The sequence below is a fragment of the Vicugna pacos genome, chromosome 12 (genome assembly GCF_048564905.1).
Source record: "Vicugna pacos chromosome 12, VicPac4, whole genome shotgun sequence".
Taxonomy (NCBI): Eukaryota; Metazoa; Chordata; class Mammalia; order Artiodactyla; family Camelidae; genus Vicugna; species Vicugna pacos.
Genome location: NC_132998.1, coordinates 13,448,939 through 13,468,273, shown reverse-complemented (window position 1 = coordinate 13,468,273; position 19,335 = coordinate 13,448,939). Strand labels below are relative to the sequence as shown.

The 19,335-nt window shown below is 33.2% G+C and overlaps 1 protein-coding gene across 3 annotated transcripts in view; it reads right to left on the bottom strand.

Annotated features, from left to right (window-relative positions):
* The window catches only part of CCNT1 (cyclin T1), a 34,744-nt gene that overhangs the window by 8,237 nt on the left and 7,172 nt on the right, over positions 1-19,335 (bottom strand). For 2 of the 3 annotated variants that reach the window (XM_072972882.1, XM_072972883.1), the window contains exons 3-8: positions 11,843-11,971; positions 9,652-9,712; positions 8,220-8,282; positions 6,950-6,995; positions 5,653-5,816; positions 5,423-5,493 (exon numbers count right to left, since the gene is read on the bottom strand). In XM_072972882.1, the coding sequence (XP_072828983.1) occupies positions 5,423-5,493; positions 5,653-5,816; positions 6,950-6,995; positions 8,220-8,282; positions 9,652-9,712; positions 11,843-11,971 (534 nt within the window). Of the gene's footprint in view, positions 1-5,422; positions 5,494-5,652; positions 5,817-6,949; positions 6,996-8,219; positions 8,283-9,651; positions 9,713-11,842; positions 11,972-17,636; positions 17,719-19,335 lie in introns of all 3 variants that reach the window. The other variant, XM_006202916.4, reaches the window with a different exon arrangement.

The following is a 19,335-nucleotide window of genomic DNA, read 5'->3' as shown; positions in this document are numbered from 1 at the left end:
CAGTGCATATAAAAATTATGTTTATACTATACTGTAGTCTATTAAACATGCAATAGCAATACGTGTAAAAAAATGTACAGACCTTAATTTAAAATACCTTACTGCTAAAAAATGCTAACCATCATTTGAGCCTTTAGTGAGCTGTAGTAGGAATATTAAAGATTACTGATCACAGATCACCATAACAAATATAATAATAATGAAAAAGTTTGAAATGCTGCAATTACCAAAATGTGACAGACATGAAGTGAGCAAATACTGTTGAAAAAATGGCACCAATAGACTTGCTCGACACAGGGTTGCCAATAATTTTCATTATAAAAAATGCAGTATCTGCAAAGTGCAATAAAAAAGTGTATGCCTATATAAAAACAAACAGTATAATGACAGAAGTCCTTCCTTACCTGTAATCACTTTATGTATAAATGGACTGAATTCTTAATGAAAAGACAGAGATTAGTAGAATGGATAAAAATATATGATAAACTATATGCTGTGTAAAAGCAACTGAGATCCAAAGACCCAAACAGGTTGCAAGTGAAAAGATGGGAAAAGATATATCATGCAAACAGTAACAAAAAGAAAGGTATGACTACACTAATAGCAGACAAAATAGACTTTAAATCAAAAAAGCTTTCAAGAGATGAAGGACATTATGTATTCTAAAAGGCTAGTGACAGAAGTAAGACATAACAATTATAAACATTCACACATGTAATGACAGGCCATTAAGATATATGAAGCTGAAGCCAAAACCTAACAGAATTAAAGAGAAATAGACAGTAATAGTTGGAGACCTCAAAACCCTGCTCATAATAATAGGTAGACCAGACAGAAGATAAGGAAATAGAGGACTTAAACAAATAAATAAACTAGATCTAACAGAGATATACAGAACACTCTACCTAAAAACAGCAGCGCACACGTTCTTTTCAAATGCGTATGGGACATTTTCCATAATAGACCATATGTTAGGCAGCAAACTTAGTCAACAGATTTTAAAAGATATATATCATACAAAGTGTCTTTTCTAAACACCATGTGATAAAGTTAGAAATCCGTAACAGAAAGAAAATTGGGGGAAAAAATCACAAAATTGTGGAAATAAAACCAATGGATCAAAGAAATCAAAAGGGGAAATGAGAAAATAATGAAGAGACAAAGGAAAACGAAAAGACGATATATCAAAGCTTAAGGGACGCAGCAAAAGTGGTGCTAAGGGAGAAATTTATAGCTATAAACACTACGTTAAAAAAACAAGAAACACTTCAAAATAACTAACTTTATACCTTGAGGAACTGGAAAAGTAAGCACTAAACCCAAAGTTTATCAGAAAGAAAAATATAATAAAGATTAGAACAGAGATAAAACAGAAAATAGAAAAATAGAGAAAATCAGTTAAAACAGAAATTGGCTCTTTGACAAGATCAACACAACTGACAAACCTTTAGCTAGATGGACTAAGAGAAAAAGAGGAAAAGCTCAAACTACTAAAATCAGAAATGAAAGTGGAGACATTGCTACCATTCTAAGAAGACTGTACACCTACAAGTTGAATAACCCAAACAAAACAAATTCCCAGAAACCTAAAACTTACCAAAACTAAATCATGAGGAGAAAATCTGAATAGACCTATAACTGGTAATTAAATTGACTCAATAATCAAAAATTTCTAAGGCCCATCACTAGTTATCCTATCAATCATTTAAAGAAGTGAATACCAACTATTTTCAGACTTCCCAAAAATTTTAAGAGGAACACTTCTCAACTCTTTTCTATGAGGCCAGCATTACCCTGACACCAAAGCCAGACAAAAATACCCCAAGGAAAGGAAAACTACAAACCAGTATCTCTTATGACCACTGATGCAAAAATCCTCAACAAAATACTAGCAAAATGAATTCAGCAGCAGATTAAAAAAAATTATGTATCATGACCAAGTGGGATTTATTCCTCAAGGATGATTCCACATATGGAAATTGATGTAATATGCCATATAAACAAAATGAAGGAGAAGAAATCCCATGATCATCTCAATTTATGCAGAAAAAGCACTTGACAAAATTCACTTTCTGATAAAAACACTCAACTAACTAGGAATGTAAAGAAACTACCTCAACATAATAAAAGCCATATGTAAAAAACCCACTGTGAACATCATATTCAATGGTGAAAGACTGAAAAGCTTTCTTTAAGATCAGAAATAAGGAAAGGATGGCAACTTTCACCACTTCTATTCAATACAGTACAGCAATCAGGCAAGGAATAAAAAAGCCATCCAAATTGGAAAAGAAGTAAAATTATCTGTTTGCAGATGATATGAGCTTATATGTAGAAAACTAAAAATTCCACCAAAATTTATTTTTTCTAATTTTATTAGAATTAACAAATGAATTCGGCAAAGCAACAAGATACAAAGTCAATAAATAAAATTCAGTTGCACTTCTCCACACAAACAATAAACAATCCGAAATGGAAACTGCGAATACAATTGCATATACAATAGCATCAAAATTTTTAAAATATCTAGGAATTAACTTAATCAAGGAAGTGAAAGATTTGTACAAGAAAACTAAAAACACTTCTGAAAAAAATTAAGTAAAACATAATTGGAAACTCATCCCATGTTCTGGATCCAAACATTAATTCAAACATTAACATTGTTAAAATATGAATACCCAAAGCAATCTATAGATTCAATGTAATCCCTGTCAAAATCCCAATGACCTTTTTTGCACAAATAGAAAAACCCATCCTAGAATTCATATGGAATCTCAAAGGGCAGCAAATAGTGAAAACAATCCTGAAAATGAAGAGCGAAACTGGAAGACTCATACTTCCTAATTCCAAAACTTACTACAAAGCCACAGTAATCAATACAGTGTGGTATTGACAACAAGACAGACATATAGATGAATAGAACAGTATAGAAAACTCAGAAATAAACCCTCTCATATATGGTCAAATGACTTTTGACAAGGATGCCAAGACCATTCAACAAATGATGCTACGAAAACTGCATATCCACATGCAAAAGAATGAGGCTGGACCCTTACCTAACACCATAAACAAAAAATTAACTCAACAAGGATAAAAGACCTACATTTGAGATCTAAAACAATAAAACTCTTATAAGAGACACAGGACAAAAGGCTTTACAACATTGGATTTAGCAATGACTTTTTAGATATTAGACCAAAGGAACAGGTAACCAGAAGAAAAAGAGAGAGAGGGAAAGGGAAGAAAGAAGAAATGGACTTCATAAAAATTTTTAAATTTTGTGCATCAAAAGACACTCTCTAGAGTAAAAGGCAACCCATATAATGGGAGAAGATAATTGTAAATTATATACCTGCTAAGGGATTAAAAGCCAGAATGTATAGAGAACTCCTAAAACTCAACAACAAAAAACCCAATTCAAAAATGAGCAAAGCATTAGAACAGACATTTCTCCAAAGAAGATACACAAATGGCCAATAAGAACATGAAAAATGCTTAACATCATTAACCATTAAGGAAATGCATATCAAAACTATGAGATACCACCTCACATACCTTAAGATGGCTACTCCCAAAAAAACAAAGCAGCAAGTGTTAGAAAGGATACAAAGAAACTAACACTTGTGCACTGTTTGGTAGAAATGTAAAACGGTATAGCCACTACAGAAAACAATGCAGTGGTTCCTCAACAAATTAAAAACAGAACTAACATATGACCTGCCCATTCCACTTCTGGGCATACACCCAGAACAATAGAAAACAGTGTCTCAAAGAGATATGTGTACACCAATATTCATAGGAGCATTATTCACAATTCTAAAATGCAGAAGCAAACCAAGTATTTATTGATGGAAGAATGGATAAACAAAATGTAGTACATACACACAACGGAGTACTATTCAGCCTTAAAGAGGTACAAAATTCTATAATATGCTATAACACAGATGACCCTTGAGGACATTATGCTAACTGAAATCAGTCAGTCATAAAAAGACAAATAATATATGATTCACTTATATGAAGTACTTAGAGTAGTCTAAATCATAAAGACAGAAAGTATATTAGTGGTTGCCAAGGGCTTAGGTCAGGAAGAATAGATAGTTATTGTGTAATGATTATAGAGTTTCAGTTTTATAAGATGAAAAGTTATGGGAATAGATGGTAATAATGGTTGCACGACAGTATGAATGTATGTAATACATTAAAATGGCTAAGATGGTAAATTTTATGTTATTTTTATTTTACCACAATTTAAAATAAAAAAAGGGAGAAATCCTGCCATTTGCAACAACATAGACAAAACTGGGAGACCTTTTAATAAGTGAAATAAGCCAGACACAGAAAGACAAATACTGCATGATCTCACTTATATGAGGAATCTAAAACAGTCAAACTCGTAGAGGCAGAGAGTAGAACGTGGTTGCCAGAGACTGAGGGATGGGGGAAACAAAGACTATTAGTCAAAGGGTAGAAAGTTTTAGTTACACAAGATGAATATATCCTAGAGCTCTTCTGTACAGCATAGTACATAGTACCTATAGTTAAAAATATCATATCATATACTTAATCACTTCTCGGCTTTTTGGCTAAGATCAAATGTAGTACCGTATACTTAAAATTTTGTTCAAGTGTTCTATCATCCAAATAAAGAAAGTGACCATACCTATACCAGTGTTACAAGGCAATAAAAAAAAAGAAGTTGTATATATCATTCATAAACATCTCTGCCTTCTTATTACCACTTACAATTGCAGTTAGTCCAAAATTTTGGTGAGGTTTTTTATGAAAGTAAAAGATGACCTGGATGCTCTCAAGTCTCCTTTGAACCCTAAGCAAACTCATTTTCTGCAACTCACCCAACTCAGGAGAATGAAATTAAGCTTATCAGTCTAGATTTCTGAGAAATGCAAGGAACATTTTTAAACTTTTTGACACTGGAAAAAAAGGGAACAATTCCATTATTCGTAAGACTTTTGAAAAATATCTGAAATACTTAAGGCTGTAATCTATATAAAAACAAAATTCTAAAATCCATTTAAAAGCAGGTAATATCAAAGACAAAATTATGATAACAGCGCTAAACTCTTAAGTCTGTATCTTTCCTCTACCAGAAGACAACACCCTGTGACTCAGAAAAGCCATTTTTCCCTTTAACAGTCTCCACACAAATAATACTCAACCAATGTTACTGACCAAATGACTATATCACAAGAGTTGCAAGACACAAAATAAATCTTGCTGCCGCCTACAACCACTGACTTCTGGGTCAGTATCCAAACTATGAAGTTGAAGTCGTGACTATTGCACAACTATAAAAAGGGAAATTCCAAACCTACGGTACATATCCAATTCCGGTATATTCACTGGTGTAGTCAAAAGAAGAAAACGGTTTGTTCCACAAGCTGACAGCAATAATTCTTACCCTCCAATTCCGAATTCGTTTGAGCCTGTTGGGGGTTTTCTCCAGAATCTGCAGAAATTCATGGGTCAGTTCTACAAATAAAATTAGAACATTTAAGAAAAACTCACAGAGGCAGAACTAATGAAATGTGAGTAACCTCAACTATTTGCATCTGAAATCAAGTCACCTTTGGCCAGATATAGGACAACCAAGAGCAAGTGCTTTTCAAGGTCCCTTACTCTAAAACTTACCATCTAAAAGTTCCAAGGTCACAGTGGCGTCAACATACTCCCACCAGTGCTTCCCATCAGTTGAGACTGGGATCTCCCAGTTGGACCACTTGCAAGCCAGATGAATGCAGACACAGGCCACCACAGGAGGTGTGTACTGCAGGCTAAATGTGGTCAAATGCAGGCTGACACCAGAGGGAAGGAAACAAGAGAGTGTCATGAGCTCTCAGTTCTGAACCCAAACTTTAAACTCTCCATTAATTAAAAAAAAAAAGTTAAAAAAAAATCACTGGAGAGCAAGAAGGGTAAGAAATATTCAGTGCTCTGAACCAGCACTTAACATGATTTTTCCATTAACCCACCTGGCTCAGGCAACAACTTTTCTAATTTTTCTGACTACATGATCATTTAATTTACACACTGATGAAGGATTGAAAAAAATAAAAACAAAAATAAAAGATTGGGTACTCAGTTTTTTAAAATAAGGATCAATATCCTGAGAATAAGCTCAAAACAAGAAAAATTGTAAAATTTTTGATATGTATAATTCCTAAATCAAATACTTATGGAAATACCCTTAAACTTATCTTGTCTGTTGCAAATCATAACTCTGGTCTATTTAAAATAATGAACAGACAATCACTCTCTCAAGTGTGAATATGCTTGATAGTTTATTTTAAAAATTTCTCCCATCAGGCTGTAAAAATGAACTTCTTAGCCTTGACAGTCATTAGAAGTTTTTGGTTTCCACAAACAACCAATAGATTGGAGATGAGAATGAATAAGAAATTTGGTAATACAAGTTACATATTAATTTTTTTCTTTAAAAAGGGAAGGAGGATGAAAAAGTATTACAACTCTTTTCACATATATGTGCCCATTTATCCGGAAGAGGGTGAAGAAAAAGGAGCCTTTCAAAATACCATTAATTACAGCAGAATCCTCCGAATTAGATTTTTAGTCAGTCAAATCCCAAGTTTAAACAAACTTTCAGAACTATGCTTTTGAATATTTTAAAGCAAAGTAACAAATGCAGAATTAAGTAGGCTATCAAACAATCAGCAATAAATATCACCTTAGCAAGTTTAAAAAGCAGCATGGAAATTTTACAGTACAGCATGAAAACTGTGCAGAAAAGTCAACGTTTACCAGAAAATTGTCTATAACATATTGTACCAAAGATCCTTGCCTGGGTCTTTGGCCTCTAGTTTACTAAGTATCAGACCTGTCACCTTTCCATATGCCCCTAAAAGTGACAATTCCAACCCAATTAAAGTTCTACCCCAAAAATAGAAGAGAAAAATATTAAAATATAAACCTGTTGGTTGCCATGAAGTAAGAAGTCTGTGCTAAGTCCTTGCTTGCTAAAAAAAAAGGGGGGGGGTTATTAGTTCCATTCATTCTCAAGAATTATTTAGTAATTATTTAATATTTGCAAGTCAGAGAACTATAGTGGTGGATGAAGCCGACATAGTGCCTGACCACGAGACAGTTACATTCTACTACCAAAGAAGACAGATTGAGCAACTTTTAATTATAATATTAATAATTATGCTTCCAGGCTTAGGGACTCAAGCTTTATTCTGCACACCAGGTATCAGGAGTACATGTTTAAAATGTAATTCCTGGGCATTCTCCCTAGAGTTTGACTCAACACATCTGGAGAAGGATGTAATAAGCATTTTAAACAAGTAACCGAGGGATACTGATGCAAGGGTTCACTGAGAAATTCTCACCTAGGGGATGAACTGATTTGAAGGCAAGATCAGAATCCAAAAGACCTTGATATATTTGGGGGAAATTATCAAATAACAAATCATTTAACTGTAACAATTTAAAAAAATATAATCTTCCTTAAAAAAAAAAAACTGTTCTGGCTGACAAAGCTAATTTTAACCTTCCTTAGATTAAATATCAGCATTTATTCATCTCTGTTTAACTCTATTCTAGCTCAATGTAAATCTTTTAATGCTTTCAAAATACAAAGAACTTGGGGAAAACTTTGGGAGTTTTCAGATGAAACATACAATGACGCCTATTATCAATTTAGTCTACAAAACTAAAAATGGCACTTAAATGCATGATGATATCTATAGATATCCTTGATACTATTATTTAAATAAATAGGTTTCATGCAATTATAGCTACTAAAGATAAATCAGAATAAAGAGCAAGTCCTGCCAAGGGATTAACAATGATGAAAATAAGTTCAATAAATTCTAGTTCATCCTCGGTTGGCCTTTAAGAGGCTCTAAGACAATCAATCCTATAATCAAATTAAGATCACCTACTCCCAAGATATCCTTAAAACTGCTGTTAGGTACTTATGATTTGTTGACTTTTCAAAATCTGCCCCCAGCTTTGACAAACATCCTCAAGAAGCTAACTCTCTTTATCTAGAGATCATCTAAAAACATTCTAAGAATCCAAAAGAAAAGCCACAACCACTCATTTTGGTTTAAGACAGGTAGGTTTTTTAATTTAACTTTTGACCAAAGCAGCTGTGTTATGTACTTGTCCACAGCAAATCTTAGCCACTAAATGGTAAAAACAATTTAAGACAGCCGTCTCAAGTTGGGATTCCTTACCTCGAACAAGCTGAGTGCACTTTACCACATGTGTATGTGGGTGATCAATTGTTAGTTCAAAGCCTAAAAAAAAAAGTACCTGGTTAAAAGCTAAAGCTACTCAAACTATTTTATTACTATTAAAAGAGGTATAACTCTTTTAACTGAGTCATCATTAAGGGTCTCTCATTTTCTGGTCCCAAAACTGCCTGTTCAGAGGCTAAGAGAGTCACACAAAGTATGCAGCAAGCTCTTCTCTAAGATACATTGTCTCCAAAGGTGCTTACATTTTGAGCTAAAATGTACCACACAGACAGTAGAGCTAATGCAGTCTCAAGATCCCTGAGCTACCAATAAACTCTGAACACAAAACATTTTTTTAGGGACAAAAGAATATACAGTTAGAAGAAGCAGTCACTCAAGTGATCATTATCTTCAAAAGCTTAACCTTGAGAAAACATTTTAAAACCCATTCCTCTATTACTTCAGTTTTGTTCCTTTTCACCATCTTAATTAATTAGTACTGATCATTTTATCCAACTCTAATGTTACTTAAGGAAGGTCAGTATGTCCATAAAATTTTTTGATGAAGTTTCTTTTTGTGTTTGTAAATAAAATTTTCTAGGTACAAGATAAATTCTACTGTGATATTTACATGATGTAAATTATTCTAAAAGTATAACTGATTCTTGCAAATTAGATCTTATTGGTTTCCACATTAAAATATTAATAAAAAATTATTTCACCAGAAAAATCAGTCCCCTAAAATATAGTTATCTTGAAGACAATTAAAGTAAAAATTAGCAGAAACTAACTTCAGAGATAAACTTTGAAGATTTCATTGCATGAAATGTGTGTATATGCAAAAAAATACAGCCCTACCAGTAACTTTCCAACACAACTCATGAAACCCTCCCCTCCCTAAAAAGAAAAATGATAGCCCAAAAGAACATGAAAATCTTTATTTTCCATATTTTCTAAGTTTTTAAAGGCAGTCTCTTGGATGAAAATAAATAATAGATAATAACAGAACATCCTCAGGGTTGCCCATCAACCGCTATAGCCTGAATTCCTGCTGTTCTGAACACTGATTACCAGTTTTAAAAACAAACGCTGTTATCTAAATACAATGACAGACTAAAAAAATTCATGGAAGACAAAAGTTCTTTAGGTAGCTTCTGCCATTATTTTGCCAAATCTTAAAAAGCAAATCATGAATCCTAGAACAAAAAAATAAATTAATTAAAATAAATAAATTAAAAAAAAAAACCTGCTAACTGCTATTTCAAAGGTGAGCTGTGCCTACGTTCTTTTATATAGACCAGGTTAAACTCTGAGCTCTACCTCTAAATGTGCAATAATCTTCCCAAGAGATTCTCTTCCTATTTCATAAATTTAAAAATCACTGTATCACATACATATTTTTTAATGTTTTAAAGAAAAATAAACTTACCTAACGTCTGCAGAATTATGCTTTCTAATATCACCAGATCTTGAACTTGTTGTAGATAAGTCTGCAGGTGAGAAGACACAAATTATTTCCCAAAAAGACACAATATATAATATATAAGGTGTAAATAATTCTAACAACCTCCCAGGGAAACCAAAGCCTCAAAAGGCAAGGATGGAGTTATAAGGGAGAGTAGGAATTGAAATTAATCCTATCCTTCTTCATTACAGATATTCCTTAAAAAAAAAAAAGATATACTGAGATGACACTTTATTCATAAATGGCTACAGAAAAAGCACCAGAGATCTGATTCATTTTCAGATTGACATTTTAGGTTTTAAATTTCATGTGATATAAACATAAGAAAATTTAAAATATATCTTTTTCCAACATTATCAAAATACATTGTGGAGCCTTCCTACAGTACTGTAGGCAATCTCAAACATTTGACTCCTGTTAAACCTTACCTTTGGGGTAATCCTAGATTTTTAAAATTCATAAAAGAGTTCAAATGAACAGAGAACAAACAAACAAAAATCTTTCAGATTTATACCAGCCAATACTGTAGCCAGTATCCACACACGGCTATTGAGCACCTGAAATGCAGCTAGTCTAAATTGCAATGTGCTATGAGTATAGAATACACATTAAATTTTGAGGACTTAGTTAAAAAAATAATGTAAACCATCTCAGTAACGTTTTAAAATTGATTATAAACTGAAATGACAATATTTGGGGGTTAAAGGAAATATACTGTGATTACAATATAAAACATTATTAAAATTAATTTCAATTTCTTAAAATAAGGATTTTAAATAAAGCTTAATGAAAAGTTAAAAATGTTAATTACATATGTGACTTCCCTTATATTTCTACTGGACAGCACTGGTCTAGAACTCTAGGAGAATGAGACTTGAGCAAGGAGTTAACAGACTTATTATGCTGCCGTTAACTTTCCACTGAATTTTATGATCTTGAATAAGTCCAATAAGGACTTAAACTGTGCTAGCTCTCCTTTCCATATAGTGAAGAAAGCATCTTCTAATCACCTCATAAGAGAAACTCAAGTGAGAAGTCATGTAAATATACTTGAAAGAAGAAAAAAAAGTGGGGATTTTATTTTTTGTTTTGTTAAAATAAAATTTTGTTATTTGGTCAGTTCTATGAACCAATGGCATTTAGTAGTCTCAAACGTAAATGAAAGTCCAGATCAACAACTCTTTTCAACTACTGATACAGCCCAAAGAGAATTAGGGGGTATTACATCAAAAAATAACCCCTTCTCCCCCCAAAAAAACCACCTTCTCCAATATGATCAGAAGAATACACAATTCCAGGTATCTGTTGGATAAAGGATGACTCATGCATCCATTGTAAGAGACAAATAATCCAGTAACAGAAATAATTTTTCTCCAAACTCATCACTCCCTAATCACTGACTTCTAAAGCCAGGAGTTTTCCTTCAAGGATGGAAAGGGGGAAAAAAGCTGTATGTACACACACAGGATAAAGGTTTTGAAGAATGTACATACCTACACTGTAGAAGTAGTATCTTCCAAGGAGGAGAGATGAGTTTTAACTTTTACTTTAAATGACTCTTAAGTGTTTGGGTTCTTTTATAATGAGTATATATAACTTGTAACTTCTTAAAAAGTTAAAAAAAAAAAACCAGTGACAGGATTTTTTTTAAAAAATCCATTAACAAAAATTTATCTAAAAGAATGTTCTTCATAATAGTATTATAGGGGTGAAAAGCTGGATTATCTTAATAGAAAATTATTAAAATATATATATGTATATGTAGAAATACTATCTAAATATATAAAGAAAGTGGAGAATTGATGGGAAAATATTTGGCATATAGTAAGTGAAAAAAGCAGATATGAAATATATACATGTATAGCTACTCATAGAAAAGAAGCTGAAAATAATGGTTTACTCCTATATGCCTAGTCCAAATTACATCTGGGTGAAGTATTTTCTTCTTTTCCTGCATTTTCCAGTTTTACGAGAATGAATACAATTAACTTTTGCCATAAAATTTCTATGATGCTTTTGTTAAGGAGAGAACAAACACTAAAAGTTCCCTTGACAACCCCCATTCAGCAGACTTCAATAAATCTAAGTTACAAAACTAAGTTATGATCAAAATAAATTAAGAAAAACAGATATGTGTAATTAATCAATCCCCTACCTCACTCCTAGTATCAGGAAGTGATTCCTGTGGATGGAGACAAGTATGTGCTACCTTGATGACATGCTCCAACTTTTTGGGCTGCTCCTCTACTTTGGCTGCCAGAAACAAGGCTGCTGGAGCCACAGACTGGATGGAGAGAAAACAAATCACATGAATTACTTGTTTCTTTCTAAAGCAAGGTAGATCCAAAAAGTAACTAAGTCTCAAACTAACTTTTTTTGCTTACCTCAACTTCATCGCCTCTTGTTTATGTTTTCTCCTCTACTTAAAATATCTTCTCCTCTCCTATGCATTAATTCACATCCACTTCTGAAAACCAATCCTTCAACAAACTCTCATTAAAAGCTACCCATGCAAAAAAGCCACTAGATGTAAACAGACAGCTTTCTACTTAAAATGAGATTATTAAGTTTTATGAAAGCAGTCTATATACTTTTTTTTAAAGGAGTAAAGCGAAATGTCCAGAATCAGCAAATCCATAGAGATGGAAGTAGATTAGTGGTTGCCATGGGCTAAGAAAAGAAAGGAATGAATGGGAGTGATTGCTAAGTATGAGGGGTTTCTTTCTGGGGTGATACAGATGTTCTGAAATGAGATGATGGTGACGATTGCCTGACTCGTGAATTGTACACTAAAAGGAGGAAATGTACCATATGCAAATTATCTAAATTATATTTACATATGGGGGAGCACAAATCTTTAAAAAGGGAATTCAAACTATAGTATTATTATTCTGATATTATTATTTACTTTAATGGAAGTACTGGGCATTGAACCCAGAACCTCATGCATGCTAAGCATGTGCTCTACCACTAAGCTATACCCACCTCCCCAAAGTATGGTATTAAAATCAACAAGTTATACATAGGAGGGACTCAGAGGGAAAAAAAATCAAGCCAATACAAAGGTAGACAGCAAACTAAGACATTAAACAAGAAATTAGAACAACAGGACATAAACATAGCCTGGTGATCTGGAAACCTCAGGAAGTTTAGAATCTTAACAAGAATATTTCAGTGAATCAAAGATGGCAATGGCATGAACCAGAATTCACCAGGAGTCAAAGAAATGCAATGAATAATTTTACATAAGTGAAGTATCTGTATCTGTTTCACTTTACTGAGTAGAACTGACAAGCATTCTAATACTTATTTGTATCCCTGCAGTTATCTGTTAATACTCTGCTAGAACAGATTTTTCTCCACAAATCCAATTCATAGTAACAATTCTCTTCCTCCAGATTTGTTGCCATCGTGTATGGAGCTTGCTACATAAACTGGACTAGACCTTAAGATAAACAAAGAAAAAAATCAGAGGAAAATGGGCATGAACTAAGATATGGGGAATTGGGGCATGAAGCATATTTTGAACACTAAACTGAGTAATTAAAGGATATAAAAAATGGGATGTGAGACACCAAAGATTTTTTAAGAAGAGTGCGACACTAAAGATTTTAGGGGAAAAAAACAGAGTTTAAGAAACATTTAGAAAGATTAATCTGGTGGCAGGTGGCACTAAAAGGAGGAAACAATAGGATACATTAAAAGTTAGGTTTTTTTAAGAGAAAATTTTAATAGTCCAGGCATTAGGAAATAAAGTTTAAAGTAGGCACTAGCAGTACAAACAAAGGAAAAAAGAAACCCACTTTTCACCTTGAAAAATTAAGTTTTTCAGTAAATTGTATGTATGTGTATCTGCATGCAGAGAAAAAAATTCTAATGGAATATACATCAAAATGTTAACAGGATTATCTCTGAACAATGGGTTATACAGAAATCATCATTTCTCTTTTATTCTGTCTTCTTTTAATTATATGGTAACAATATGTATTTATAGGGAGAGAAAAAACCGTACCACTATAAAAATTAACAGGACTTTATAACTGATTGGACAAAGGGGAAAGAGAAAAGGTCAACTCAAAGACACCACCAAGATTTTCAGCCTACAACTTTGCCTTAAAGGGGCTAAAAATAAATTTGAAAGAATCTAACTAAAATACGATATACAAACAGTGGCTAGCTAGGCAAAATAATATCTTAGTAAATAAAAGACTGCAGGAGATAAATTTCAATCTAATTTTTGTGCAATCAACCATATAAATACTCACTGTTCCTCATGGAATCACATACCAAGCTAGCTTATTAAAGGGCTTTCCCATCAAAGGCAATTTCTAAGACGAATTCTTACTCCAGGCAAGAGTACAAGATTTTCTCCATTTTAAAAGAATAATAATAATGCCAGCTAATACTTATTCATTTGCTATGTGCAGGCACTTTGTAAATTAATTCACCTAAATCCTATTTACCATTATATGAGGTAGGCACTATTATTGACTCCAAAGAGATGAGAAAATTGAGGCTTATGGTAACTTGCCCAAAGCCTTAGAGCTGGTAGGCAGTGCAGCAAGAATCCAAATCCAGTCAAGTCTGACTCCAGAGAGTAATATATACCCCAATTTGTCAGCAATTAAAATGTAACACTGGTATTTTAAATATATAAAATACAACATAAATACACACACACGAGGTTGCTCACCACTACTTTTGCATTCCACCACCTGAAAAAAATTTTAAACAGTACACATAGAAATTCAACTAATGAGGCTGTATTTCTCCTCAAAAAGAGAGTAAATGCAATGCCAGGATTTAATCGGAAAAAAGTAACTCGGTGATTTAATCATGTCCACTAAAGAAATAAAATTTATTTCAATCAAAAGACAAATTCTCTACCTTCCAGGTTGTTGGCAATATAATATATCTTGTTCTGAGTGGTGGTTACATATACACAATGCAAAAAGTAATCAAGCTGCACATCTTAGACTTCTGCGCTTTACTGTATGTTATAACTCAATAAAATTTTTTTAAAAGGAAAAAAGCAAGAGCTTTAGGCTCTAAAACACTGTAAGCAACACACTGAGGAAAGTATTCATGGCAATGACATACAGCTCTAATATACAAATAGCTCATAAAAGAAAAAGATCAAAACAATAAAATAGGGGCAAAGAGAATCAACAGTCAATTTTTAAGTCAATTCTTCACTTTCACAAGATCAATAACCAACAGGTTTAAGAAGCTCAACTTCACTAACTGAAGGAATGTAAATTAAGAAAATAATTTAGGACTCCCTCTATCTTGTTCACCACTCTATCTCTAGTGCTTGAAAAGTAGTCAGAACTTAGTATTTCCTAAAGTAACGAATATCTGTTTCAGAGAAAAGAACTCTCCCACAGTGCTGGAAACAATGTATGTTGACATGATCTTTCAGGAGAGCAAACTGACACAACAAAAATCTTTTAGATGCATCCCCCTGGACACAGCAATTCCACCTACAGCAATTTATTAAATAGTCATGTAAATGCATGATATATTTAACAGACCATCTTATGTAACATTACTTATAATACAATAAACTAGGAATAACCCAAACTGGATAATTACCAGATCATTCATTCAACAAGTTTACAGAAGGTGCTTTAGAGAATACACATAAAAGGGAGTCTCTGCCCTTGCTAAGATTAACACATAGAAAATAAAACAAGATGTAATTTAAAAGGTAAAGTAGAGGAAATATATAAACACACATAAACACATGCATAGAAAGGACAAACTGATCTGAGATGTAGTTTACCCTGGACTTCAAACCAGCTCACCAATTGGGAGCTGGTAAAATATGGTAACTACTCAAATACTATGTGGCCATTTAAAATAATGAGGAACCAATGAGAAAAATGTCCAATATATACATATCGTTAAGTGATAAAGGCAACTGTGTAAAAGTAGTATAGTAAGAAGTGATTTTTATGGAAATATATAAATACTGGTACTATATGCACAGAAAAACGTCTGGGATACTATATGCCAAAATGTTTATCAAAAGTTACTTCTGGAGGGTGGGATTACAGAAGAGCTTTCACTTTTTACATTATACATGTCTGTCTTGTTTTAATTTTTATCGTGGGCATTTATTACCTTTGTAATCGGAAAAAATAATAAGAAAAATGTATGAGCACCTCATAGGACACATTATATAACAATGCCATAACAATGTATTAAGTCCTCTAAATATGAACTTGGATTCATCACAGCTGAATTCTTAGAGTTAACATACTGAAGGAGTGACATTTTTCATCTGTTAATCCAGAATGTGCTTGAAGTCAATTCTCTAAAGAGGATCTATAAGCCCAAATTAAAAGAATCACTGAATTTTGGAAAAGGCCATGAAATCCAAAAGAATCCATGTTGGATAATTACCGTATTATTCACTCATTCAACAAGTTTACTCAAGGGGCTTTAGAGGACACACAGAAAATGAGTCCCTACCCCTGCTAAAATAAACACACAGAAAACAAGTTATAATTTAAAAGGTGAAAGTAGGGGAAATATAGATACACACACACACACACACACATGCATAGAAAGGACAAATTGATTTGAAAGATAGTTCACCCTGGATTTCAAACCTTTACCATAATAAAAGAAATGCAGAAAACTTTCAAAATTGTCAAGACAGCTATGGGCTTCCCCTTCAAATTCCGTTTTTTATCGACTACTTTCTATTCTAGAGCTGTCAGCCTCATTAAATGCTTCTCTCTCCCTTAATAAGAGTGTGTTCCTTGCAATCAGAGGTAGGGTGTGGCTGAAGGGCAGGGAGGTTAAGAGTAGGAGAGAGCCTAATGGATTGGATAATCAGGAAAAATTGGGAATATTTTATCCACAAATCTAAGGGGTTTCTGTGCAGTTACTTCCAATACTGAGTCCACCAATATCTTATTTTTTTTAATTGAAGTACAGTCAATTACAATGTATCAATTTCTGGTGTACAGCACAATGTCCTAGTCTTGTATATACGTACATATATTCGCCTTCATATTTTTTCCATTACAAATTATTACAAGATATCGACCACAGTTACCTGTGCTACACAAAAGAAACTTTTCACCAGTATCTTGTAAGAGCAGTATCTAGCTTTACAGATTCTCTTCTTATGGCATAAAAAGAGTTCAAGATCCATCATCTTAAGAATGTCTGAAATATTTTTCCTCAAAATATAACCTTTTCTTAAAAATATGATGAAATACTTGACTCACAAATCCACCGAAGTGTTCATCAAGTTGAGCCCTATTACCTTGTGATTTTATTAAACAAATTTAATCTTACCTGCAACTGGGATATCCCTATGCATTTGCTTCCAAGTCATTTACAATGATGTTAAACAGGACCATTTCAGGTAGCAAAACTGAAAATAGTATTATTTATAATTCTGTCCAGGAAAAAAAATCCCTTTATTACTATTATTTTCTTCTTCCTGTCTTACAAGTCATCTGCAGTCATCACATAATGTACTTTCCCCTTCTGGTCACTGATTGGAATTTTACCAAAGGCGTTTAGAAAATCCAAATGACTGACTTACATTACATTGTCTTCCTGTGTCCATATTACTAACCATTTCAAAAACTACACTTCAAAAATTAATTACTTTTCAAAAATTAAGCATAGTTTCCCCTTTAATGTTACTCTCCGAACCCAAAAATGTTAAGTCTTCAATTATCTATTTCTTTATTAGAATCCGCCGACTCCAAGTATGCACTAAACCCACCAAACAACTAGCTAGACTTCACAAGAAACTTCGTAAGAAAACTGGAAGACTGGGTTGAGAACAGCAGTGCAACGCATAATGAAACTGATAGATCCTAAATTTTATCCCAGTTTAGCAGCAAAGATTAACCACTCAAGAAATATGAAGTTGGAATTAATCACAAAAGGATTATACCAAATAAAAAAATTATACTTACATTTCGATGGAACTGTGTAAAGGACTGAATCATGTAGAATCGATGCATGTATACTATAGCAGTGTTGATAGTCAATTGTGAGCTAAAATGTTCAAGTTAAGGCCACAAAACAGGTAAGTAGTACAATTCGCAAAAAGACAACCTTTATATGCGCCCCAAAAGGACCATGCAGTGAAAGCACAGCAGATGCTCCTAAATAAAAATCATATTTACCTCTCAGAATTAAAAAGCAGATGTGTTCTTTCATCAAATTAGTAACCTCTAATTGACATAGCACAATGCCTTATATGTAACAGGTATTCACTATAAAGTTGCTGAATTAATGAACAAGCAAGCTTCTCAGTATGTGTGGATCAAAAAGGAATACAAACAAAATTATCTAAGACCTAAACCTGTCATTCACCTGTTGGAAATCCTGCCAAAGTGATCCACTTGCACAGGATATCTCTTCACAGGATTTACAACGCCCTCCCGGGTCTGCCCTCTAGTATGTCTCCACTTATCTCATCTTCTAGGCTCCAGCAATTAACTTTTCAGTTCTACTTCTCTCTGGCAACCAAGCCTTCTCATACGGTGAACCCTGGGACCAATCTGATATTCATTCAGTGAATTATTTGATACTTACTGAAAAGAAAAACTTCTTTTCTGATTTTTCATACAACTTTAATAGGTTATTTCCCATTTCATTATTATAAAATACTGGCTATATTCCTCCTGTTGTACAATAAATCCTTGTAGCCTGTCTCACACCCAGTGGTTTGTACCTCCCACTCTCCCACCTCTATTTTGCCCATCCTCCTTCCCTTGTAAACACTAGTTTTCTGTATCTGCAAGTCTGCTTGTTTTCCTTGCTAGTTTGTCATATTTTTAGATTCTACATATAAGTGATATGTATAGTATTTGTCTTTCTCTGGCTTATTTCACTTAGTATAATGCCATCAAGTTCATCCATTTTGCTGCAAATGGCAAACTTCCATTTTTACGGCTGAGTAGTATTCTATTGAATACATATACCACATCTTTATCCATTTACCTATTGATGAACACTAAACTTGCTTCCGTATCTTGGCAATTGTAAATAATGTTGCTATAAACATTGAGGGTGCACATACCTTTTCAAATAAGTATTTTTAGTTTTTTGGGATATATACCCAGGAGTGGAATTACGGGTCATATGTAGTTCTATTTTTAGCTTTTAGCAAAACCTCCATAGTGAGCACAAACTTAAGATACAAACATTACTGCCAGCAACATATTTAAGTGGAAACTGCACGCAAAAATAATTTTTCACTTTCAGAGTGGAAAGACTTTAAAACTATATTAGCTTTCTCCAATACAAAATAAGTATGTTTTCCGACAAAAAAAAAAACCAAAACTTGAAAAGCAAAAAAAAACTAAATCTTTTAAATACGAGGAAGACGAATATACATTACCACTCTGAGTAACTTAAAAGCTCAGTATTTTATAAATAGTGCTTTACAACATCAGCTCTGTAGGTATACATCCCTACAAATCTAAACTGACATCCTTCCTTCCTCCGAAATGCTATAAAACTTAACAGTAACTACTTTTTGAACGTCTGAGTACCAATCACTGTGTTGGGCATAGAAATCAAATTCAAGAGGTGTCACCCCATTTTACAGAAAAGAAAAATAAGAATTTGACAGGTTTCTGAAACAGCTAGTGTGAGGAACATATT